Source organism: Odocoileus virginianus, chromosome 12 (assembly GCF_023699985.2).
Source record: "Odocoileus virginianus isolate 20LAN1187 ecotype Illinois chromosome 12, Ovbor_1.2, whole genome shotgun sequence".
Classification (NCBI taxonomy): Eukaryota; Metazoa; Chordata; class Mammalia; order Artiodactyla; family Cervidae; genus Odocoileus; species Odocoileus virginianus.
Window position 1 is genome coordinate 41281762 of NC_069685.1, and position 24492 is coordinate 41306253.

At 49.1% G+C, this 24492-nt stretch overlaps 3 protein-coding genes and 1 non-coding gene across 10 annotated transcripts in view; 1 reads left to right on the top strand and 3 right to left on the bottom strand.

The window, feature by feature from the left end:
• Positions 1 to 919: 919 nt before the first annotated feature.
• PGAM5 (PGAM family member 5, mitochondrial serine/threonine protein phosphatase) lies at positions 920 to 8663 on the bottom strand. 2 transcript variants are annotated; one of them, XM_020905696.2, is made up of 6 exons: positions 8425 to 8663; positions 5907 to 6085; positions 4133 to 4258; positions 3958 to 4046; positions 3703 to 3833; positions 920 to 1975 (listed from the first exon to the last, which is right to left on the bottom strand). In XM_020905696.2, the coding sequence occupies exons 1-6, from the start codon at positions 8613 to 8615 to the stop codon at positions 1825 to 1827; spliced, it is 867 nt and encodes a 288-aa protein (XP_020761355.1). In that variant the 5' UTR covers positions 8616 to 8663; the 3' UTR covers positions 920 to 1824. The 2 variants fall into 2 exon arrangements, with proteins under 2 accessions (XP_020761355.1, XP_020761354.1); XM_020905695.2 differs by having other exon boundaries at positions 3703 to 3836.
• Positions 8664 to 10791: 2128 nt separating this feature from the next.
• PXMP2 (peroxisomal membrane protein 2) lies at positions 10792 to 22386 on the bottom strand. The gene is made up of 5 exons (XM_020905697.2): positions 22124 to 22386; positions 19730 to 19846; positions 18052 to 18214; positions 13640 to 13759; positions 10792 to 11132 (listed from the first exon to the last, which is right to left on the bottom strand). The coding sequence occupies exons 1-5, from the start codon at positions 22243 to 22245 to the stop codon at positions 11064 to 11066; spliced, it is 591 nt and encodes a 196-aa protein (XP_020761356.1). The 5' UTR covers positions 22246 to 22386; the 3' UTR covers positions 10792 to 11063.
• Positions 16877 to 16983, bottom strand: LOC139037945 (U6 spliceosomal RNA). Its single transcript, XR_011490883.1, has one exon. It is a non-coding gene; the product is annotated as a U6 spliceosomal RNA (small nuclear RNA).
• A 159-nt stretch (positions 22387 to 22545) lies between the features above and the next one.
• Positions 22546 to 24492, top strand: part of POLE (DNA polymerase epsilon, catalytic subunit) — a 54426-nt gene continuing 52479 nt past the window's right edge. For 4 of the 6 annotated variants that reach the window (XM_020905687.2, XM_020905688.2, XM_070474982.1 and 1 more), the window contains exon 1: positions 22547 to 22652. In XM_020905687.2, coding sequence (XP_020761346.2) covers positions 22591 to 22652 — 62 coding nt within the window. In that variant the 5' untranslated portion in view covers positions 22547 to 22590. Of the gene's footprint in view, positions 22653 to 23134; positions 23234 to 24492 lie in introns of those variants that run through there. The other 2 variants (XM_070474983.1, XM_020905689.2) reach the window with 2 other exon arrangements.

Consider the following 24492-nt stretch of genomic DNA (forward strand, 5'->3'; position numbering starts at 1 on the left):
GTAGGGTGATTGTCTTGTTGAGTACAGTTACCAGTCACTGGGCACATCGCTATCCCATCCCCAAGCCAGGTGTGCTCAGGCAGTTGGAGGCTTGTGTTTCTCATTGTGTGTGGAGACCCGCAGGCAGCTCTGGGTCACACGTGCCCTCACGTTCCTTCCTCAACTGTCTCGAGATATTTTGGAACAAACAGCAATGCAGCCAGTGGGAACCACCTTCATTCCCGCTGCAGTCAGTTCAGGATCCGTCCTGACGCATAGGCTCTCGGGGTGGGTTTTTATGTCGGTCACAGTTGGGAGGTCTTTCCTGATGTTTCATAAGTTCTTGGTCATATGTCCCACCTCAGGGTGGTTTCCTGGGCCCTTGTAAGTGACCCCATCCAAACACCTTTGTCCCGCTCCTGGGCTCACTTCCTGTTTCTGAAACGTTGCCCTGCTCCTCCGCGGTGAAGTACAAAGGGTGGACATGCCACTGAAGACAGGTCTGCAGACAGGACAGTATGTGACCATACAAACCCAGGGAGACGGGGAGGACCTACCTGCAACTGCTGAGGGTCCAGGTGCCCAGGGCTCGACTACGGGACCTCACAGCACCCGAGGCCAGACACCTGGTGCTGCCTGACGCTTTTCTGGTCTTAGACGTTGGCACAGCCCCTGGCTAACTTGTCAAAACTATTTCTACAGAATGGTGCATGGTTGTTGCTTTTAGAAAACCACTTGAGCTCACTGTCCTGGGGCAGGGCCTCTCACTGAGGCCCCTGTTGGGCAGATGCCCTGCGAAACTTCAGCCCAGGGTACACCAGATCCTGGGGAAAGGGCTTTCTGCCTCAGCAGAAAGCTGAGCAGAAAAAGCCCTTTCTTAGCTAGTTGGGGCTGCTGTTTGTCATGCACAGGCTGCTTGTTTTAAAACATTCACAATTAGTACTTTGAAAAACCAGTAAAATAAAATTTTATTTTGTAGTTATTTCCAAAATTGACAGAAACATCAAATACTCCAATTAGTTGCACGGATTACAGAAAATGTTCATAACCACTCAATAAAAATTATACTTTCTCCTAAAATAACAGAAATTTGGGATGGACACACTAAATATTTTAATCCATAAGCATAAAAGATTAACAGCCAGAGGCAAACAAGGACTGAACTGTCAGTTGGACGTTTTACTGAAACAGGCCGCTCCTGGGGCATTCATCACTGCCTCTCTGGTGAGGCCAGCCGCTCAAGTCACCTCCCTCACTGGCCAAGGTGCTCCTCCTGTGTGTCCAGAAAGGCCTCATGACACAAAAGTTCAGATCCCACAGCATCAGGGAGGTGTGACTTTGGAGTGAGAAACTGGTTTTCAAAGCAAGAACCAGATGAGAAAAATCTTTATGTAAGTGACAAGTTTTAGGAAACGAAGGTACAAAGCAGAATAAGTTACAAACAGATGAAGTGCTGCGCCCTCCTCCTCTTCCTCCTGCCTGACGGGCTCTGCTGGCCGACAGCCTGTTGCGGTGTCTGCCTGGTCCCTTCAGTCACGGCATCTGGGGGGCCTCATCCAGTCCCTCAAACAGGCCTGCCTGGACCCCTCAGGCTCGTCCTGGATGAGAGGGAGGCAGACACACTGCAAAAGAGATGAGGCTGGTCTGATCTGAGTGCTTCCCTTTTTCATCCTGGACCTTGAGTTAAGAACACTGTGTTGTAGATCCTTTTGCTTTCCTGCCACCTAGAGGTGGCCGTCCCCGCTGCGCAGACTGTGGGGGGGACACGGGGGAACCTGCGGTCTTGGCGGCACGCACACCAGGCCAGCGACGGGCTGAGGAGGACGGAGGGCCTCAAAGTGGCCCTCAGGAACGGGAGATCTTGTCAGGAGGCATGAACCCTGTGTCCCCAAGGGCCCTGAGAGCCACTCGGCCATCAGGCCGGACCACCAGGTGGGTAATGCTGCCGTTGTTGAGGGAAAGGCGGAGCCAGCCTTCTGGAGGGAACTGCAGCGCCCTGAGAAGAGAGAATGTGCTGGAAACAGGCCAGGTGGGCCAGGTCTCGACAGAGCTGAGGGTCCCCCCACCCCAAATGAGAAGCCCCTGGGCAGACTTCCAGGGGCCAGGTCCAGCATCTCTAAGTCCCTCCTGCTTTCAGATGGGGTTTCTCAGAGGAAGGAGCTGCTGGGCAGATGTCAACCCAACAGTCCAACAAGGGGTCAGGGAGAATCCAGTCCCTCTGGGATGGGGATCAAGCGTGCTAGAGGCCTGCAGGTGAGTCACACTGGTTAACAAATGCATGCAACTTAATCTGCTTTCCCAGTGTAACCAGAAGGGGGCAGAGGGCAGCCAGATGGTGCAGCAGGTGCAAGCACGACCCCTGGAGCGTTTTCATGCTCTTAAAAGTGCTTTTCAGGCACAGTTTGTATTTGCTGAAGAGCACAGCATGATTACGGCCTCTGTCCATGTCACCAGACACTCTTCCTGCCCTAGAATTTTGGGGTCGACAAGCGGCAGCCCCGTGGCTTGTCTCACCACCACTCTGTCAAGAGTTTTGCTGACTTGAAGGAGTAACTACCTACACACTGCTTTTTAAAGTCTCAATGTCACGCTCACCACTTTCAAAAACTGTCCTAAGTTGGGGGTAGGTTGTCCTCCCATTTCCTGGGGCAGAGGCCCTGGCTCCCAGCAGCCCCGTCTTTAGCATAGGTATCACTGCTTCAAGCCTGGTCATTTCTGGCCCATTTTCAGCACTGGGTTTGCTTCCCAGTGATGCTGGGTCAGTGCTGTCCTGGGATATGGAAGGATGTGTGTTTACACAGCCCAGAAGTCAAAGCCCAGGCGGCTGGCTTCTTGGTGTTAAAGGCAACACACAGGCTCAAGCTACAAGCCTGCAGCCCAGCCCTTCTTCCCAGCAGCACTCGCCCTGGCCTGGACCATGCTCCCCTGGCATGGCGCTTCTTGCCTGGAGCCGTGTGTGATGTCTGGACAAGTGGGCCCATGTGAGAAGGGGGATCCCCTCAGCTCCTGAAGCACCTGCCAAACAGCTTCTAATGGATCTGGGAGATGCAGCGTTACAGTTATTTAACATCTGGCTCTATGTGGGATTTGATAAAATACATGAGCACCCTGCTGGCCTTTCCAGGTCCAGGCCCTCTGACTAAGGATGTGGCTCAGGGCAGGCATCACTGCGAAGGCCTGGAACTCGGTGGGGCCAGGACACAGGGAAGTGGTTGGCTGGCTCCAATGACACAGGAGCCCCTGGAGAAGCTCCTGACTTCTTACAATGGATCAGCTGAAGCAGGGAAATGACTAACACACTCACAGGTTATAACCCTGCACAAGCAGGTCTGTGAGTCCATAACTGAAAAAAATTCCAGTTAATAAGCTAAGGGAAATAAGAAACTGAGGCAAACATTGAGTAACCACAGTGGCATGATCCAGCGACAGGTGCTAAACCAGTCACTGCATGTCAGGGAAATGGGGTGTTGGCATATAAACTATGACTTCACAATGTGAGCAGCTGGCACATAGCACCTGAACCAAGCAACCACAAAATCGCCCAGGAAAGACTGCCAAAGGAGGACACTTGGTCTGGTCTGTTCCCACCAAAAACACACAGTCATGAAAAAACTGGACTGAAAGCCACTCTACCAGACCACCAGCTGGACCTGGAGGAAACTCTGGAGGCACAAGTGGGCAGGAGGGGGAACAGGGCCAAGGGCACCCAGCAGGACCCCTCACCGGCACACAATGTAGCGGATGACATTTGCATGGCAGATGAAGATCTCATAGCTGTCCTCCTGCTGCTTGGCGTCTGCCCGGTGGATGTAGTTCCGGAAAGCGGCCTCGATCCGTGCTCCATCTTCATAATACTGCTAGGGGCAGAAGAAGGAATCATGCATATGGAGGCAGCATGGGTCATGCTGCCACCAGGAACCCAAGGGCAGAGTGGAGGTTGCTCCCCATAGGAGGCTGTCCTGGGAGGATTTTTTTTACCACAGCCTCCGGCTTCCAGTGAGACACAGGGGGGTCGGGCTCGATGGGGGCGCCTTCCCTCAGCAGGTCTGTGCTGACCTTGCAGACGCCTGTAGAAAAGCACAGGACTCAGTCCCTTTAGGAGTAGCCACCCCTCCCTCCCTGCTGCTGGGCACCTGGGGTGCCTGGCACTCACCTGGCAGGTGTTTACTGATGATGTCAGTGGTTTCTACCGCACGAGTCATGGAGGAATGGACGATTTTATTGAACTTCAACCCCAAGCTTGCAAGTCGCAGACCAGTTAGTTCAGCCTGCTCACGACCTTGAAGGTGGAATACACTGGAGAATTACAGGTGGTGGGAGACCCTGCTTGTTTCTACTTCACAAATACTTCAGTCCTTACCAAGCACCATTAGGGCTGGGGGACAAGATGGGCAGCCCCTCCTGGTCTCAGGCCTAAGGAAGAGGTCAGGCTTTCAACAGGTAAAGTCAGTGAGACAGACCAGCCACCTTCAGCCCCAAACAGAAAAAGCATCAAAAACAATGGCCATAAGGACTTCCCTGGTGGTACAGTGGATAAGAATCCACCTGCCAATGCAGGGGACATGGGTTTGATCCCTAGTCCAGGAAGCTCCCACATGCTGCAAAGCAACTAAGTCTGTGCACCACAACTACTGAGCCCATGCTCCTCAACAAGAGAAGTCACTGCAGTGAGAAGCCTGTGTACCGTAATGAAGAACAGCCCCCGCTCACCACTAGAGAAAAGCCCACACACAGCAACAAAGACCCAGAGCATCCATATAGAAATCAATCTTAAAAAAAAACAACACCCAGCCATGGTTGAGGGTGGCTGAAGTTTGGGTGGAGTCCTCTTTACTATATCTGGGTCCGTTACACTATTCTTACTCAACTTTATCCAAAGATTGGCTCTTAATGCTCCAGTGACCAGCCATGCAATCACTACAGATGTCTACATGTAAGGATGGACAACCAGCACTGCTGAGGTCTGGGTGCAAATACAAATGCTTTTCCTCTAATGTATCTTAGAATCCAGTTGAAACGCCCTTGGAGAGTCAGTTTTAGCTGGACATGTGACACCACAGATGCGGCTTTACTTCTATCTGAGCCTGAGGACAGGCCACCAGCCCCTTCACACAAAAGGGTACCATCTCACTTAACAAAAATATTTGAAGAAATGTAAACTCCACCTCCAAACACCCTGTGTTTCCTGTCTGAGGGAATTCTCCTGTGGATACAGGCACACAAAGGCCAAAGTGAGAGGATGTGCCCAGCAGCACCATTCACAGCAAGAAACTGCCACAGATGCCAGCACTGGGCAGGGCCCTGAGACACGCCACTGTTTATAAGGCAGCCACTGAAGGTCTTCAGCAACTAAGTCAAGCCACGGGGCACCAGGCGGAGCCACTGCAGGGCACCTGCAGGCAGAATCCATGGTAATATTCTTAAAGTTGAGGGGCCTCCCTGGTGGTTCAGTGGCAGTCTGCCTGCCAATGCAGGAGACACGGGTTCAATCCCTGATCCAGGAAGATCCCACATACTGTGGAAGAACTAAGCCCATGTGCCACAAGTACTGAGCCTGTGCTCTAGAGCCCGGAGAACCGCAACTACTGAGCTCACATGCCAGAACTACTGAAACCCACATGACCTAGAGCCCTTGTTCTACAAGAGAAGGCATGCAAAGAGAAGGCCGCACACCACAACTACAGAGCAGCCCCCACTCACCACAACTAGAGACAAGCCTTCACAGCAGCAAAGACCCAGCACAGCCAAAAATGATAAAATTTCTAAAAACTTATTAAAAAAAAAGGTTGAGGACACTTGCAAAGTCTGTCTTGAGTCAGATTAAGCTGATTATTACTATTAATAACAAAGCTCACATCTGGGCCAAGAACACTTGACACAGGTCCAAGGAGGCCTGCCTCGCGGATCAGCACAGCCCAGCCACATACCCAGGGGCGTCAGTGTGCGGTCCTTCTCCAGGGAGGCGTCCACGTGGTACTGGGAGTGCCTGATGAGGAAGATGTGCCGTGTGGCCTTGGCCTTGCAGTGGTCCAGCCTGGATGTCAGCTCCTCTTCTCCAGGCTCTAGGTTCCTCTTCCGCAGGTTGACCAAGGACAGTGGTTCTCTCCTGACGTTGAAACACAAGACGGTGCGCTCTGTGCCCCTGCTCACAAGTCACCCCTAGTCTTTCTGACAGAGGGGCTTCCTGTGTTGGGAGGTGTAGGGGAGAAGCCAACGTCCTCTGTTCTCGGTGCTAGGCCTGCCCCGGGCGGCTGGATGGTGGACAGACAGATAAGCAAAGCCTCTGTGCTGTTCATGTCCTTGTGAGGAGACAGTCACAGCAAGGGGACCAGTGATGCAGAGAAGAGGAAGGAGTGGTTGTGGGAGGGCAGGTGGGAAATGCCCACAGGGCGGCCTCGCTGACAGGGATGCTGTGCTGCTCCTTAGTAGCCACTGATCGTATGGCTACTTACACTCAAAACATAAAAATTAAGTACAATTAAAACTCCCATTTCCTCAATCACACAAAGCACATTTTCAAAGCTCAGCAGCAAGTGGGACAGTGGCCATCACACCAGACAGGGAGAAGAATGTCCCCATTATCACGGGAACCCCCCTGGTTGGCCCTGCTGGGTGCTGGGAAAGGGCTGATTGGGGGGTGGGGGGAGGGGCCTGGGAGGGCGCAGCAGTAGCAAAGATGGTGAAAAAACGATGTCTGGTGAAGACAGGCTCTGTTAGCTCATGGACCAGAAGTCAGTAGAAGTTAAATGCCTGTGAGACTGGCAGAGCTGGGAAAGAATGTACTCTGCTGAGACAGTGCTGGAAGAATAAGTTTTGAGGGAAGTCATGGTGAATTCAAGGGTTCTGGTTGGGCCATATGAACCTGGGGTACCCATACACAACCAGGCTTAGATGCCACACTGGCAGTCATGGGGGGGGCTGGGGCTTAGCCAGAGAAGACCTCTGGTACCGCAGGCACAGATGCAAGCTTGGCTCCTCAGAAAGAGGCTGGAAATTTCATTGAATGAGGCTCTTTCTAGCATGGATACCACTCTCCTTACTCCCTCATAAATATAGACTTGGCGAGCAAATATAGCATGTCAGCCTCAAAGAAAGCTGAAGTCTGGCTCTCCAAGTAAGTCCTTTAATCTCAGAGTGACTATTTCCTTGGAAAGGCACAAGAAATTAAGAAGATTGTACTGATGTTTGAAAGAGAATATGGCCCCAGCCTAATCATGAGAAAAACAGACAAATCCCAACTGAAGGACATTCTACAAAATACCTGATCACCACTCTTCAGAACTGTCAAGGTCATCACAAGTTAAGTCTGAGAAACTGTCAAAGCCTGATTGTCATATGGGATCCTGGGAGAGGCAATGGACTACAAGTAAAAACTAAGGAAATCTCAATAAAGTATGGACATCAGTTAATAATATTGTACCTACACTGGTTCACTAACTGTAACAAATACTCTATGTAAGAGTGAGGTGTTAACAACAGAGGAAGTTAGGTGTGGAACTCTAACAAAGTAGAAACTCTATTGTCTTTGCAATTTTTCTGTAAATAGAAGACTATTTTAAAATAAATTTATCTTTAAAAGTTAAAGGTTAAAAAGAATGCCTCTGAAGTTCCCTATACAAGGAGGCTAACAATAAACATTAGTTCTGTGCCCCACACTCAAAGTGTTAAGGAGGAAAGAGCTGGGACTGGGTAAACCATCCCACAACCCAGAGCGGTGCCATCCAATAGAAATAGAACACCGACAACGTATGTTATTTAAAATTTCCAAGTAGCCACATTTACAAAGTAGGAAGAAACAGGGGAAATTCCAGTAACTCACTTTATTCACTCCAGCATATCAAAAAATACTATCGTTTCAATACAAAATTGTAAGATGTGCTCTGCTTTGGTTTTTAAATTTAAGTTAACATTAAGTAAGGCTAAAAACTGCTTCAGCATTTCCAAGCGCTCGGTAGAATGCTGACAGTGCGCGGCCGGGGGGCCTGGGACCCCTGGGCCTCAAGCTCCTACTCAGTCTGTCAGGGGCCCTGGCCCTGCGCGGCCTCCGCGCAGAGGCCCCTTCCAGAACCCACCTCCACCTGGCCCTCTCGGCAGTATCCCAAATATGGGATTAGCAAGCCGTCACCCAATCTGAATATTCATAAGTTGAGAGACAGAAACAGGGACAAGAGCCCTATTAAGGTCCAACTCCTCCGTTCAGGACTGAAAACGACCACTCCGGGCATCCCGGTACCCCTTCCTCAAAACGACGCCCTGGGCAGACAAGGAAACCGGTGCTCAGCAGAGGGGTCGAGCGACGCCTCACGTCCACAGCCAGCCTCGCGGCCAGAACCGAAAGAGAAACCAGCAAGCAAACCTGCCCCGCCCGCCCCTCCGTGGGACCCACCACACCGACCAGACGGGACGGCTAGGGCCCGAGAAGGGCTACCGCTGCTGGCCCCGCACCTGTCCCAGTTGGGGTCCCAGACGCCGGGCCCGGGGCGCGCGGCCCCCGCCCACGCCGGGGGCTCGACCACGCGCGGCTCCGCGTCCCCGCCCGCGCGGGGCTTCCCCACCGCCACTGCCGAGAAGAGCACCGCGGCCGAGCCCCCGGCCAGGCCGCAGGCCGCCAGCTGTAGCGCCTGCCGGAACGCCATGCCGGTCAAATCCCGCGTCGACCCCACGCGGGCTCTGCGCAGGCGCGCTCGGATGTGGACGGCGGGCGACGAGGGACACGCTTCATCGGGCGTACGCTTCCGGCCGACGGGCTGCGCGTGAGCCGCCGCAATCGTCTTGTCCGCCGCGGTGGCTTCCGGGGATAAAGGCGGAGCCGGGTGGTAGGCGGTCGGTCTGAGACCTTTGGTCGGCCCGGTGCCGTAGGCCTGCTGTGCGAGTCGTTTCTGCCGTTGAGCGAGGCCTCAGACGGCGCCCGACCCGTACCCGAGTACTTACACCTGCACCTGCGGAAAGAGCCCAGGGGGAACCCTCGGATAACTTGAGGTTCTGGTTCAGATGAACTAGGAAACTCCAGCAGGGTTTGCTGGTTGCTTTGTTTTTACGGGGGCAAAATACACGTGCTGCAGAATTTACCACCGTAACCGCTTTTAGGTGTACAGTTCAGGGATATTAAGCACGTTCTCTCTGTTGTGCGAGTATCACCAGCATCCATCTCCAGAACTTCCTCAGCGTCCCAACTAAAATTCTGTGCCTGTTAAAACACTAAACTCCTCACCCGCTTCCCTCAGCCCTTGGCATCCGCCATCCTGCTTCCTGTCCCAGTTCGACTGCTCCAGGAATCCCAAAGAAATAGAGTCAAACAGTATTTGTCCTTTGGAGTTGAATTATGTCACTTAACAGTGTCCTCAGGGTTCATCCGAGTCTTCTGTCAGAATGTCCTTCCTTTTAAAGGGTAAATAATATTCCATTGTATTGACGGACAACATTTTCTCTCTTCATTCATCAATGGACATTTGGGTTGTTTCCCCATTTTAGCTATTGAGAATGCTGCTGTGAACATGGTATGCAAACGTCTCTTCAAGTCCCTGCTTTTTGTTCTCCTGGGTGTATACAACTAAGGGGAACTGCGGGGTCATCTTGGCAGACTTAAATGGGGAAGTGATATGATCTGATTTACATTTTAAAGTCACTCTGGATTTTGAAGAATGAATGTATTCCACAGAAATACCCAGACCTCTGCATAAACATGGTGTCTTAAACCCATATATTTATATCTGCTTCCAGAAGGTCACTTAAAAATGATAGCAAAAAAAAATTTTTTTTTTAAAAAGGACAAATTCAAAAAGATGTACTTGAAACAGAAGAAACCAAGCAAAGAGATCAGCTGACAAAATGTTGAAAGCTGGAAATCAGGTTGTTATTGATCTGAGAAGATGGAATATCAATTGCCTTCATTGAGGGAAATCAAGAAGCAAGCTCATCCAGTCCTGTGAGTCTGGAAGAGCCAGATGAGTTACAGGTACTAGCCCCAACAAAACTGGGTTCCTGCTTGGCCAGCCCACTGCCAACGATGGTGTCACAACTGCAGCCCGTGTACACAAATCTTCTGAAGAATGTCTGAGTGACTTTGACTCTTTTAACAATGATACACATCCGAGTATCTACAGACATTTCAGGAAATACTGATAGGGTAAAACAAAGATCAAATCAACCCTGAATATTCACTGGAATGACTGGATAGAGCCGGATCATTGAAAAAGACCCTGATGCTGGGAAAGACTGAAGGCAAAAGGAGAAGGAGGGACAGAGGATGAGATGGTTGGATGGCATCACTGACTCGATGGACATAAATTAGAGCAAACTCTGGAAGATATTAAGGACGGGGGAGCCTGGCATGTTGCAGTTCATGGGGTCGCAGAGTTGGACATGAATTAGTGACTGAACGACAACAACAAAGATCAAATAGAAAAAGAAAAAAAAAGAACCCTGTGAAAACAGAAAACAGCACACAAGACAGAAGAAAATTTTAAAATATATACAATTGAGATCCCAAGGGATGTTGTATCCATGAAATAAGGATGGGAGACTATCAGGAAGGAATGTTCTAAGAATGAAAAAGCAGGGAAGGAGGGCCAATGTAAATGAGCAATAGGAGAGTAGACCCAGTGGAAAGGGTGGTATACAGGGCCTTTCAGAAGGTCAGGGAAAGTCTTGGTCTAAGGGGCCCTTGCCCTATGGCGCCAAGTAGCTAAACAGTTGTATTGTGATATATTTTACCACAAATTTTTAAACATTTAAAAAATTCCAAGAGCAGTCCTCTGGTCACTCATTTCTATCAAAGCAACAGCAATTATTCTGAGAAATTAAAATCACCGCTGAAAATGCTACATTATAGTTTATTGTGATCCTAATTCAATCCAAGGTGACAGGTGAAATCATCTCTGCTATATTTATGTTTCTAGGGCAGCACCACTTGAGGACAGCGATTGCCTTTTTAAAACATGATTCTGACATTAGAAGATTTCTGTTCCTCCATCCGTCATGTTTGAGTCATCTTGAATCTCATGATCTAGAGCCAGGCTGGCTTATTTCTGTTCTGTCACCCCACCCCAGCCATCAGTGTTTCTGACACCCTCTCCGGGTCATCTTCACTTCCCCAGAGAGGCCAGGTAGGCGTACCAGAACAGGGCCACCAAGTTTGCAAAAAGCACCCGGAACTGCCAGAGAGAACAAATGGTAAGGTAAGAAGTAAGAGGAAGGCCCTGGGCACACTCATCAAGCACGAGGCCCCCAGGACAGCGCTCACCCACTGGTCAGCCCATCCACCCACTGCTGGATTTACTGAGTCTTTACTTTGCATGAGGCACTGTGCTTGGGCTCCCGCAGAGAGGAGTGAGGAGGACAGTCCCCCTGCCCGATGACATTAACCGGACAGTAGGGAAAACACTCCTTCACCGGTCACTTCAGCTCCTGGTAGGCCTCTCTCACCCCAGGACCAGACATCATGCGGGTAGCTTCACTTGGCTCTTCCCTGACAACTCCATGACCAGTTCACTCAGACCCATCCTGTTGCCACTATCTGCTTCAATGATCCGACAGACGTACTCCCACCTAAAATCACCTTTAGTCAATTACTGAGTCTCCCCTGCACATGAGCTCCAAGAAAGTAGCAGTTTGGCCTATCTCACTAATCGCTAGCCCAGAGTCTACAGCCACAGGGCATACAGCAGGTGCTCAATATATATGTGTTGAATAAAATCCCTGCCCCTTAAGCACTCACCTGCAACCACCTTTTAGGGAGCTCTCTGACCCCACGCTTGCAGTACTGCCCCTAAGCTACTCAGAAGGATTCTATTTTCTAGCCTCTCTACTCTCATCCACAGGCCCCTTCACGTCCTCAGCCGTTCTGTTTTCTCATGTCTTTATTTCATTCTCTATAGGCCTTAGAACCTATGGTCCATGTCCTCAGTTTTCTTCCCTTCTTGTTCCTCAGTTGTACTCTCGTGAAAAACCCCAATCCTCCCTGCTTCTCACCTGCCCCAGGCCCCTGCACAAAAGGGTCTTTAGCCTCTCTTGCCTCCTCCATCTCCAATCAGCTTCCTCTCCTATCTTTCACAATACCAAGCTGACCACAACTTTATTCCCCTCAAAATACCCATCAGCCTCCCCTGACCTACCCACCTCTCTCCCAGCGGAAACACAAGGTGTGGCCGGGAGTCCCCAGTAAAAGTGACCTCCTCTCTCCTCTGCTCAACGGGAAGAAATGTCTCTCTGCGTATGTGCCATTCCCACCCCCACCCCTCTCACTGGGGCAGCCTGGGGTGCCACGTGCATGTCACATGGCCACTCTTCTAGCTGCCAAACCTTCTCCTTCCCTGGACCACTGCTAACTACTGTTTTCCCCCTGTGCGTCACAAACTTGTAGTTTTCACAAACTTGTAGTTAAACTTTGTAGTTTATCTTCTACTTCTCCACCCACTCAGTCCACAACAATCTGGCTTCAGCCCCATGGAGCCACTGAGATTGCTCTTGGAAAGGTCATTTTTAAAGCTAATGGAGACTTACCGATTTTTATTTTGCTTTAACTTCCAACAACACTAGCTACTGCTGTCCATCACTGCCTCTGGTTTTCTGCTATCCTTGGTGTGTGTAGTGTGTGATTACTAAGCCCACCTTCTCCCTCCTCCCACCCTTTCAAGGTAGCTCTTCCCCAAGGGGGCTCTTGCCCCGGGTCTCTTTCCTCTATCTAAAGCAGGGTGGAAACCAGTTTTTATGAGCTAATTTCAGGTATATTACTTAAATAGTGTGCAGAAAAACGGTAACACAGCAGGCTGAGGCCTGGGAATGTCTGGAAAGGCCTGTTTGAGAGGTTGGTATCTGGGAACTTAGATGTGGGTTCCCACCTTTCTCCAACTGATGAGAATGGCTCCCTGGGCCTAGAGTGCCTACAAAATCAGTGTGGCTGAAGCTGAGTACCTGTTCTCCTCCCCAGGGTCTGGAACTCTGGTGCAGGGAGCAGTGTCCATGTGCCAGCCCCAAGTAAAACCCTGGGCAGAAATATTGCTGTGGCTGACTCTGTGGGTAAATGATCACTTGCTCCCAGTAGCCCTCAGGGCAGGGAGCATGGGGCGCCTGCAACGGCTTCCCAGGACCCAGTTGTACATCCCTTCTGCGTGGCCCTAATAAATCTAAGCCGTGAGCCTGTCCACCTGGCAGTGGTCTTGGGACCCAGTCACAGATGAGCTATACTGGGTGTGAAGACAGTGGACAATGGCAGGGCCTTCAACCAACCGGAGGGTGGCCCCTCAGCTGCCTGCCTAGGGCCAGCGGCCAGAGGCCAGTGAACTGGTTCACGCCCAGACGCTCTGCCCCTTACCACTCAGAGCCCACCCCTGCCTCACTCAGGTTTGGCTCTGACGTCCCTGCGGGTGAGGCTGCCTTGGGTTGCAATCTGTAAAGCCCTGGAGGTGGGGGGTGGGGGTGGGCATCCAACCCTAGAAACCTGAGCACAGCCTGGGATGAAGGGGCACAGTGTGGACCCAGCTTGGGCCCCCCTGTGTCGCTTTGCCTCCTCAAATCCAGTAATGGTAACAACTCGGGGCAGAGAGAAAAGCCTCGGGAGGAATCCGGAACCTGGGATGACCCCGAGGCTCAGGAGGAAGGCTGGGCTCTAGGGGAGCTTGAAGGCCCCTGTGGCTCCATGCTGGCACCTGGCTGGCCTCACCTGCACAGGGATATAGTTGATGTTAATAAACTGCACGGGTGTCCAGACTCTCCAGTTCATCCGCAGTGCCGGCCAGAACCCACTCTTCATCTTGGCAGCGAAAGCGGCGGTGTCCTGCCCCTGCAAAGGGGGGGAAACGCAGACCGTGAGCAATACTGGTCTTCCAGGCAAAGAACCCCAAAGCCTAACTCAATGATTTCTTTGAAACTGCATGTTTTATTCCATTTATTTGGACATAGCACATGCATGTGCTTGATCAGTGATACAGCCAGATGAACTAACAATCCAGTAGGAAGATCATCGGAACAGTGCTCTCATTGTGTGTGACCTTTGCCCGCGACCCCTGAGAGCTAAGCTGATGATGGTGTGATTCACATTGCTAACCTGGGCACCAAAATTACAGCTGCTGATGGCTCAGCTGTCAGTTCTTTCCAAAATAACCTCCAAAGCTGATGCATTTCATATCAAGACTTGTCAGGAGTTCTTTTAAAAAAATAGACACCAATAAATGATTGTAAATGTCACCTGGAAGGATAGATGTATAAGAATACCCATCTTGAAAAAGAGTAAGAAAGGAAGGCTTGCTTTACTAGAGATTTTTAAAATTCTGTACAGTTAGGGCAATTAAAAAGTCTGGTGGTGGCAGTAGTGGTTTTGTCGTTAAGTTGCATTGAGACTCCATTGACTGTAGCCCACCAGGCTTCAATCCATGGGATTTCCCAGGCAAGAATACTGGAATGGGTTGCCATTTCCTTCTGCAGAGGATCTTCCCCACCCAGGGACTGAATCCACATCTCCTGCAATGGCAGGTGGATTCTTTATCGCTGAGCCACCCAGGAAGTCCATAGACCAAAGTATAAAAACAAACACATACTACTACAGGAAAGCATAAGAGAATATTTCTATTATCTTTGGGCCTATCAAAATGTACAAAATAAAATCATAAGAGTAGAAGAAGAAAATATAGGGAAATATTTCCAGTATCTTCCTTTAAAGAAGCCTATGAAGGAAAAGACTGGAAGATTTGAATACATGACTTTCTAAGCTTTTGTATGGAGAACGACACTATAAGATAGTTTATATAACTTACACAAACATTTTTGTGAAGTTAAACACCTAAAAATGGGGAAAATATCCATAACTTTTATTTGGCAAAGGATGGATATCCTTAACATGTACAAACATACAAATAAGTAAGAAAAAAATGCAAACATTCTCAGAAAAAATGAGCAGAGTTAGTGGAAGAAATACAGATAAGCATATAAAAAGATACCCAACCTCGTAAAGGTACAGAAAATATTTTCCACCTGACTTCCCTGGTTGGGCAGTGGTTAAGAATCTGCCTCCCAGTGCAGGGGACACAGTTTTGGTCCCTGGTCGGGGAAGCTCCCACATGCTGTACAGCATGTCTGGCACATGTCTGAGAACCAGAGTCTGAGTCTGGCACGACTACTACTGAGCCCACATTCTAGAGCCCGAGAGCTGCAACTACTGACCCTGTGTGCCTAGAGCTTGAGATCCACAACAAGAGTTTAGAGGTCTCTGGGGTCATAAAACTTGTGTCTGAATCCTGACTCAATGACTCACAGTTACAGCACCTTAGGCCAGTGTTTACCCCTAAATAACTGAAGGCCTCAGCTTCCTCAGCTGTCAAGTGGACTGATGTTAGGCTCAGAGATCTGAAGCACTGGATGCCGAGCTCAGTGCTCAATAGCTGTGAGTTGATGCTATCACACTAGTAAAGTGATGCTTCAAATTCTCCAAGCCAGGCGTCAGCAATACGTGAACCGTGAACTTCCAGATGTTCAAGCTGGTTTTAGAAAGGCAGAGGAACAAGAGATCAAATTGCCAACATCTGCTGGCTCATCGAAAAAGCAAGAGAGTTCCAGAAAAACATCTATTTCTGCTTTATATGCCAAAGCCTTTGACTGTGCGGATCACAATAAACTGTGGAAAATTCTGAAAGAGATGGGAATACCAGACCAACTGACCTGCCTCTTAAGAAACCTGTATGCAGGTCAGGAAGCAACAGTTAGAACTGGACATGGAACAACAGACTGGTTCCAAATAGGAAAAGGAATACGTCAAGGATGTATACTGTCACCCTGCTTATTTAACTTAAAAGCAGAGTACATCATGAGAAACGCTGGGCTGGATGAAGCACAGGCTGGAATCAAGATTGCTGGGAGAAATATCAATAACCTCAGACATGCAGATGACACCACCCTTATGACAGAAAGTGAAGAACTAAAGAGCCTCTTGATGAAAGTGAAGAGGAGAGTGAAAAAGTTGGCTTAAAGCTCAACGTTCAGAAAACTAAGATCATGGCATCCAGTCCCATCATTTCATGGCAAATAGATGGGGAAACAGTGACTGACTTTATTTTTCTGGGCTCCAAAATCACTGCAGATGGTGACTGCAGCCATGAAATTAAGAGACACTTACACCTTGGAAGGAAAGTTATAACCAACCTAGACAGCATATTAAAAAGCAGAGACATTACTTTGTCAACAAAGGTCCGTCTGTCTAGTCAAGGTTTTGGTTTTTCCAGTGGTCATGTCTGGATGTGAGAGTTGGACTATAAAGAAAGCTGAGCGCTGAAGAATTGATGCTTTTGAACTGTGGTGTTAGAGAAGACTCTTGAGAGTCTCTTGGACTGCAAGGAGATCCAACCAATCCATCCTAAAGGAGATCAGTCCTGGGTGTTCACTGGAAGGACTGATGTTGAAGCTGAAACTCCAATCCTTTGGCCACCTGATGCAAAGTGCTGACTCACTTGAAAAGACCCTGATGCTGGGAAAAATTGAGGGCAGAAGGAGAAGGGGACGATAGAGGATGAGATGGTTGGATGGCATCACTGACTCAATGGAAATGGGTTTGGGTGGACTCCAGGAGTTGGTGATGGACACAGAGGCCTGGCGTGCTGCAGTTCATGGGGTCGCAAAGAGTCGGACACGACTGAGTGACTGAACTGAACTGATGCTATCATTCTGCACCACTGTAGGGAGGACAGACAAGGACAGCCTTTTTAGATAACAATTCTAGGAACTGACCAAGCAGGAATCCCTATACAACAGGGACAGGCATATAGTTTGTAACATGATGTCTGGATCACAGAATGCCGGATGTGGAAGCAGCTTGGAGTGTGTGTGCCGTATGGAGAGTGTGGTCCCACATGTGTCATTATGTGGTGAGAACTTTATGTGCCTTGGTAACACTTGCCTTATCCATGCAGGGTATTTGTTTTTGTTTTTCACGAATTTGCGTGTCATCCTTGCGCAGGGGCCATGCTAATCTTCTCTGTATCGTTCCAATTTTAGTATATGTGCTGCCGAAGCGAGCACAGGGTATTTGTTTTTTAATGAAAATATACTCACTTCCTATTTGGAAGGAAAAAATAGGGAGAAACTGCTGTGGTACCCTCAATCCTAACATAGGCACCCTTTCACTTTCTCCCATCTGATTTCCTAAGGGCTTCCCAAATATTTCTTTTTACTGTCAGGGACTTATTAGGAATCACAGGGAAGTTTAAACATCTTTCCTACCTCCCACCAGGGTCACTTTAGACAGCAATGGGTGTTCTTCTTACTAACAAGAACTTGAGATGTGGTTTCAAAATAAAATCCAAGTGAGAAGTGTTTACTTGCTGTGATTGGCTGAAATAAATCATTTCCAGGGCAGAACGTGACACATCTCAGCACACAGAGGACGGAAAGGAGATGGTGAGGGTGGTAGGTAGTGGGAATGAGGTTGGGTGAACACATCTCTCAAGTTTTCCATTGCCACGTTAAGTCTATACTGATAACTTAACCTCTTCAGAGCACTTGTGATGTCCAGACTCCAAGTGAGCACAGGGTTCTGCAAGGTCCATGGACCCCTCTGGTGTCTGGTGAAGCCCATGCACCCACTTCCCAGAATCATGTTTTGAAATATATAAAATAAAATATGTGGGAGTACAAAGAAGTCAATTATACTGAAGTACAGGAGTTGGTGATAGACAGGGAGGCCTGGCATGTTGCAACCCATGGGATCACAAAGAGTCGGACACAACTGAGCGACTGAACTGAATTGAACTGAACAGCTATCGAAACATTCAGAAAACATTCTTATAAACCAGTATATGTGCTTCTTCACTAACACATTCAGTGATAAGACCTGCCAAAAGGTGTAAGGAGTGATGAGCATAAACGATACTCCGGGATAACTATGACAATGGACGTGGACAGCCCACTACCTAGGACACTTACATCGGGCCAACAGGTGCTGCTAATACGACTGTGCTTTGCTTCTGATATTTCATAGATAACAATGTGAAACTTCAACTTGAGTGAAAAGTTCAGAGACCCTCTGAATTCCACCAAAGCATCCTTTTGCCAACGAACAGCTGGCGTGCACGAGTGCTAGAGACCAACCTCCAGGAAGTTCATGACAAGGAAGAACAATGACAGGAAGGCGGGTGCGAAGAGAAGGCGGTCCAGGAGAAGCCTCTTGATGCCTGCCAAGGGGACCTCGGAAGGGATCCAGCGCTCCATCAAGAGGTAGAAGAAGTGACTCAGCGGCCCTGTAAAGAAAAACCTGAGGCCCGCGGTGGGAGTGAGTTGGACACACCCTTCACCTTCAAACCCCAGATCCTAAAACCTGCCTCCCTGGAGTCCCTCAGCACTGACCACAGAGGTCTGTGTGGCCCTTCTAAAAAACATGCTTTCAATGCATCTGCTCCAGGCATTCATTTTTGCCTCTGACAGACCAGGCGTGTTCCTGCTTTGCAGACCCTTGTCATCACATGGCTGGCTCCTTCTCAACACTGTTGGCTCAGAGAGCTCCTTCCAATTGTCCTAAATAACGAACCTACCACTGTCCCAGCCACTCTATTCCAGGCCCTGTCCATTTTATTCAAAGCATTTATCACTGGATGTCATGGTCTCATTTGTTTATACAGTGCCCTCTCTTCACCCTTAGAAGGTAAATGCCACACGATAGGATCGTGTCTGTCTGTTCACTGCTCTGTCTGGAACAGGGCCTGGCTCAGAGAAGGTGCTCGGTAAATAAACAGAAGCATCCTGGGTGTCAGAGCTTTTTATCAAACTCTCTCCGATCATTATTAGGGCTGAGATCTGGTGCTGTGCGCTGGCTTGTCTGTAATATTTTTCATTCCAAACAGCACAGTGTACTCAGGAAGAAAACTGAACTCTGCCACCACGTCTACTGGGTCAACAGATCTGAGACTCCATGAAATCCAGAATCTAAAGATGAGCAGGGGCCCAGGGGCCTTCCAGCTCCACAGTGCCAAGCCTTTAAACAAGTGGTTTTCCCTCATCTTTCTCCACCCTTTCACAGAATGTTAACTGGCCCAGAGCAGGGCTTCTCAGGAGGAAGAGAAACAGGAAGACTTGAGGATGGAAAACTGTGACTGGATATGGGGAATGCATCAGAATCACTCCCAGGTGGAGGGATTATCACCCCCTCTTTGGAGGGATTAGGACTTTAAATACATTATGGGAAAAGCTGTGATGACTCAAGTTAGCATGCTTACAATACAAAAATGTTATTTGTGAATTTTGAATTGAAAAAAATCAATCCTATTGCAAAAGATTTCTAAATAATCCATCTATACAAACACTGCTATTGGCCAGAGAACTTGGGGTGGATTTACTAGATAAAACTTCTGAATCTTTGTGCTTTTGCGATTAAAAAGTAGTTCAGAAACGACAATTTTCAGGATACCTAAGGATTTCTTTTCTGAATGGTTATGCTCTGAATTTAACAACAGAAACTAACTGGTCATATCTGAGTCTGTTTTCCTCTTTCAGAGTCTTTGGGTCTTGAAGTCTGATTTCAGGTTTAAGTGCCTTCAGGTCTCTCAGCTCAATTACTATGGCCACCCCCACCCATGCAATTCAAAATAAAAACCAAATAAAACTACAAAATAAGTGAAGCTAACGTTATCCATCATTATGATTTTTCTCCCATGATGATTTAAATGCTTTTTAAAAAATTACTTTCCCAAATTGGGTAATTCCAGGTGTTGATATCCTAGCTTTGTCGCACTTAGCCTGCTACTGAGTAAACCAGTCCCTTTATGGAACTCACCCATAGATGGCATATCTGAGAGGCCCGCTGACATCTAGCTTTTGAGAGCAGTTTTCTTTTTTCTGCTTCTTCTCAATCAACTGGGCCAGGAAGTTCCCAAGTGCTGACAAAATGCCACTGTGGAGAGAGGGGTATTCAGAAAACAGAAGTGAACTACCGGGGCTGGGGGAGGGGGGGCATCTATTCCTGCACATAATTAGCACAGTGGTTCGAAGAACATGCTGGGGATGGGTGGAGATGAACCCTTATCAGAGCAGCGAAATGTAAGTTCCCTGCATGAAAAGGTGGAGACGGCAGAACTTAATACACACACAGAAGCATGGTAAGATTTCCAATTGGTGGGTTGTATAAGTGTCATATCTGGATTGTGGTGCTATCCTATAATTTTGGAAACAGTTACCCTGTGTAGTTATAAAAGGGCAACGAAAGGGATCCTTATGACAAAAGTTTTCTGTATTTTGACTCCGGTGGTAGACACACAAACCTATACATGTGACAAAACTGCATAGAACTTAACACCTACGGTCACGGAGGAGTACAAGAAAAGCTGGGGAAATCTGAATATGTTTTATGGTCTGTTATCTATGCAGTGTCCTGGTTGTGATACTACAGTTTTACAGAATGTTGCCAATGGGGGAAATTGGGGAAAGTATACAAGGGATCTCCCTGTGTTGTTTCTTACAACTACATGCGAATCTGAGCTTCCCAAGTGGCACTAGTGGTAAAGAACCCACCATGCAGGAGACGCAAGAGACATGGGTTCGATCCCTGGATCGGGAAGATCTCCTGGAGGAGGGACTGGCAACCTACTCCAGTTATCCTTGCCTGGAGAATACCATGGACAGAGGAGCTGGGTGGGCTACAGTCCACAGGGTTGCAAAGAGTCAGACATGACTGAAGCAATCTGGCACACATGCACATGTAAATCTACAATCATCACAATAAAACTTTCAAATAGAAAGGTGGAGACAGGCTCAGCTACTAAATAATTGGTCTATAACTGCATTCTGAGAAGCTTTCTAAGCTATAAAGTCCAAAATTCTTGGAAGAGACAAGGAGCCTCTTGATCTGATCTTTCACTACTTCTTCCTCATCCTCTTCCTTGGTTGTTGTTCATTTTCTCCAGGAACACAGGCCCATCTTCCACTCCACCACTATCAGATTGCTCCTCCCTCAGAACCTTTGCTCCGGCTGTGCCCTCTGCCCTCTGATTCCCTTTTTTGCATGGTCTGTTCCTTCTTCAGGCTTCTATTTAAGTGTCACCTCCTCAAATAAAATTTCCATGACCACTTTATCTGTGTTATACATTTATCTACTTTTTGACTAGTTCTTTACTAGAATGCAAGATCCGTGAGGGTAGGGACAGGACCTACTTATCTTAATCATCGCTAATTCTCCCCAGAAAGGAAGCAGCTGTACACATGTATGAAAGGCTGTATTAATAAAAGGGGACAAACTTGTAAAACGGATTAATTAAAAGGAAGGGGGGATGTTTCATAAAATGTTTAGTACTGCAAATCAAAGGGCCCACCTAACTGCAGCACGGAGGGCACTGTGTCAGCTTTCTCCCAGATGCAAAGCTGCTGAAGCATGTCTTAACACCTCCCACCAGGTCTCACCTTCCTCTTCCTAAAGGCGTTCACCTCAACCCATTTAGTGCATCCTGTGGTGGTTGTGGTTTAGTTGGGAAGTCCTGTGCGACTCTTGCAACCCCAGGGTCAGTAGCCCCAGCCCGTCAGGCTCCTCTGTCCATGGGATTTCCCAGGCAAGAATACTGGAATAGGTTGCCATTTCCTTCTTCAGGGACTCTTCCTGACAAAGGAATGGAACCCAGGTCTTTTGCATTGCAGGCAGATTCTTTACGACTGAGCCACCAGGGAATTCACAGCCTATCCTGGACTCAAAACAAGAGCAGGTACTAGGGAAGCTCCAGTCTAACCTAGCCTCAAAACAAGAGCTGATACTAATGAGCCGGAAGGTAGCAGCAGAACCCGCGCAGACCCGAGCGGGTAACAGACGTTTCCCCCGTCCCCATTTACTCCGGACGACCACTACCTCCGGGGCAGAGGGGCCAGAAGCCCCGAGGTCTGCAGCAAGTCCTTCAGCTCGTGCACTCCTTTAGTCTGGTCCCTGGGTCCACATTTTAGCGTGTTCACGAGTTACAGCTCGGAACCGAATATACAGAACCGCACGTGCTAAGAGTTCTAGTTAATTTAAGGCATCTGGAGGGTCATTTTGATACACCGAGATTTTGCCTTCCACATTCAAACCCCCACGTTGGATGCACCTATGGGGCTGGGTCACCGGCCGACCGAGCTCTGGCCCGCGCCCCCCCTCCACCGCCCCGTCCCGTCCGGTCCCGTCCCGTCCTGTCCTCCGCCGCTCCGCGCAGACCTGGTGGCCGCTTTGGTGAGTACTGGGTAGAGCCGCAAGAGGCGCAGGTACTGGGAGAGTGCCCGCCGCGGGAGCGGCCCTAGTCCAGCCTCTGTCCGCAGCTTCGACGCCGCCGGCGCCATCGCCTTCCCCGGGCCACTCCCACCGGGGGACACCGACCCCACTCCTGGCCTGCCGGGCGCTGGGCCCAGGGCGCGGGGCGGGGACGGCCGGACATTTCCCGCCCCGCCGCGTCCCGCAGTGCCGCCTGGTACAGACCCCTGGATACGCGACGCGCACCTCTGTGCACTTTTCCCGGACTCCCTAACGGGCCACCTCCCCCTCGGGCGCCGGCGGCGATTGGAGCTTTGCGGGGCGGGGTGCGACGAACCTCCTGATTGGGCGGTGGGGCGCTTCCGGCCTCTCGCGAGAGTTATTATAAGCGCGCCAAATTTCTACAGGGAAGTGGCGGCGGTGGCTGCAGCGCTATGGTTCTGAGGAATACCGGGCGACTGCGCGCGGAGCCGGGCGCGGACGGGGAGCCCAGCCGGTGAGACAGGTGGCAGGCGGGCGCCGAGGACATTCCTTTCGGCCTGGCGGCGCAGGAGCGCCCCCTCCTTAGCGCGCGCGCGCGTCATCCGTGAGCAGCGGCGAGAGCGCATAGGGCGCTCCACTCGGCCGCCCGACGTGGGCTCGCGGTTGAGAGTTCGGCAGCTCTCCGAAGCTGCCCCCTCTCCTCGCCGTCTCCTTGTTGGCGCGGTGTCCGAGGTCCTCCGCCTGCGGCCCGGCGGCAGCGCCACGGGGAAGGGGCGGCTCTAGGACGGGGGCGGGGAGGAGGAACGCGCCACAGCCTGGCTCCTGCTGATGCTGCACTGCCCACCAGTTCTCAGGGTAGTTAAGTAGCTGAGGGTGTCCGGAGGGTGTCCGGTTATGCTAGGAGCGCGCGGAGGCCTTGCAGCCTAACCTCCGGTCGGCGCCGCAGGCCCGCGGTCGGCGCGTCTTGTGCTGGAGTGAGGGCGGTGGGGCCGCAAGTCTCCGGCCTCTCGGGTCCAGCCCCGGGTCGGGGCGGCCCTGACCGCGGTGTCGGCAAGGCTGCGGAGTAAGGACAGCAGCTTTTGACTTCGTTCTAAGGTCAGAAGTCCTAAAAATTAAGATGTGACAGGAGTTCTGAAAGCTTTAGGGGAGAATCTCTTTTCTTGCCCTTTGTAGCTTGTAGAGGCTTCTTCCTCTCTTTTCAAAAACAACACTGTCACATTTCCAGCCTCACTCTCCTTCTCTCTGTCTCTAATTTCTGGCCTTTATAAAGAACCTTATGATTACAGTGGGTCCACCCAGATAATCCCTATCTCAAAATAAAGTCATCACACCTGCAAACTCCCTTTGGTCATGTAAGATAACAGAGGTTCCTTGGATTAGGACACAGACATCTTTGGTGTGGGGGCTATTATTCTCTCTACAGCAGGTGGCTATAATTTTTTGTGAAAAATAAGGGTCCTCATCTTGAAATAGGTCATTCTGTTCTTCATGTGTAGGTGACCCAAAGAATATCTTCAGGCAAAAGAGTTTTCTTAAGCAAAATTCTCTGACCACTTATGTTTATAAATTAATAACTAATGAATCATGTTACAGTAATTAAAGACATGAATTCTGCACAGGCTTGATTCAGATCTTTTTTTTTTCTCTAACTAGTCTCTGTTTTGTATATTTAGCTTTCTTAGACTGTTTCCTTTCTTAGACTGCACCATTCTAGACACATACATATTTTTTTCTCTGCTTATTGATTTATAATAAAGTAGTTCATTTATTTACATTAAGACAAAAAGTCATGGAGTATGGATTCTTAGCTGTACATTTTTGAGGAGTGGAGAATATAGTTGGCTTAACTAATAAAGAGGCCTTCAGCCCAAAATAGGGGCCCTGTATAGGGGCCAGAATCTCAGAACTGCAGTTTAAAGAAGAAGCTATTAATAGCATTTGCTTTTTAAGTTGGAATGCTAATATGGTAATTATTCTGTTTTGAAGATGAATAAGCCATAATTATCGTATTCTATCTAGATGGGATCACACCTGTGAAATTAAAAGATTGTGAACAATTTGGGATTATTTTATTTTATTTTATTTTGGGGGGATTATTTTAATCTCTGGAATCAAAATAGGTTTGGATAGTTCTGTTGATGGAAAGTCTTTGTCAAGTACTTAATTTAAGGTTTATGATAAAATCTATATGAACAGTTATTTAACCCTAAGCTGAGAAAGGCTTGGGAGGGTTGAGGCAAATGTAACTGAGCTGGAAAGTGATTTCCCTTTTCAGTTGAGATAGTTCCTCTCACACTGAACAATGTTATATCCCCATTTTTATTCACATGTGGTTCTTCCAACATCCAGACTCA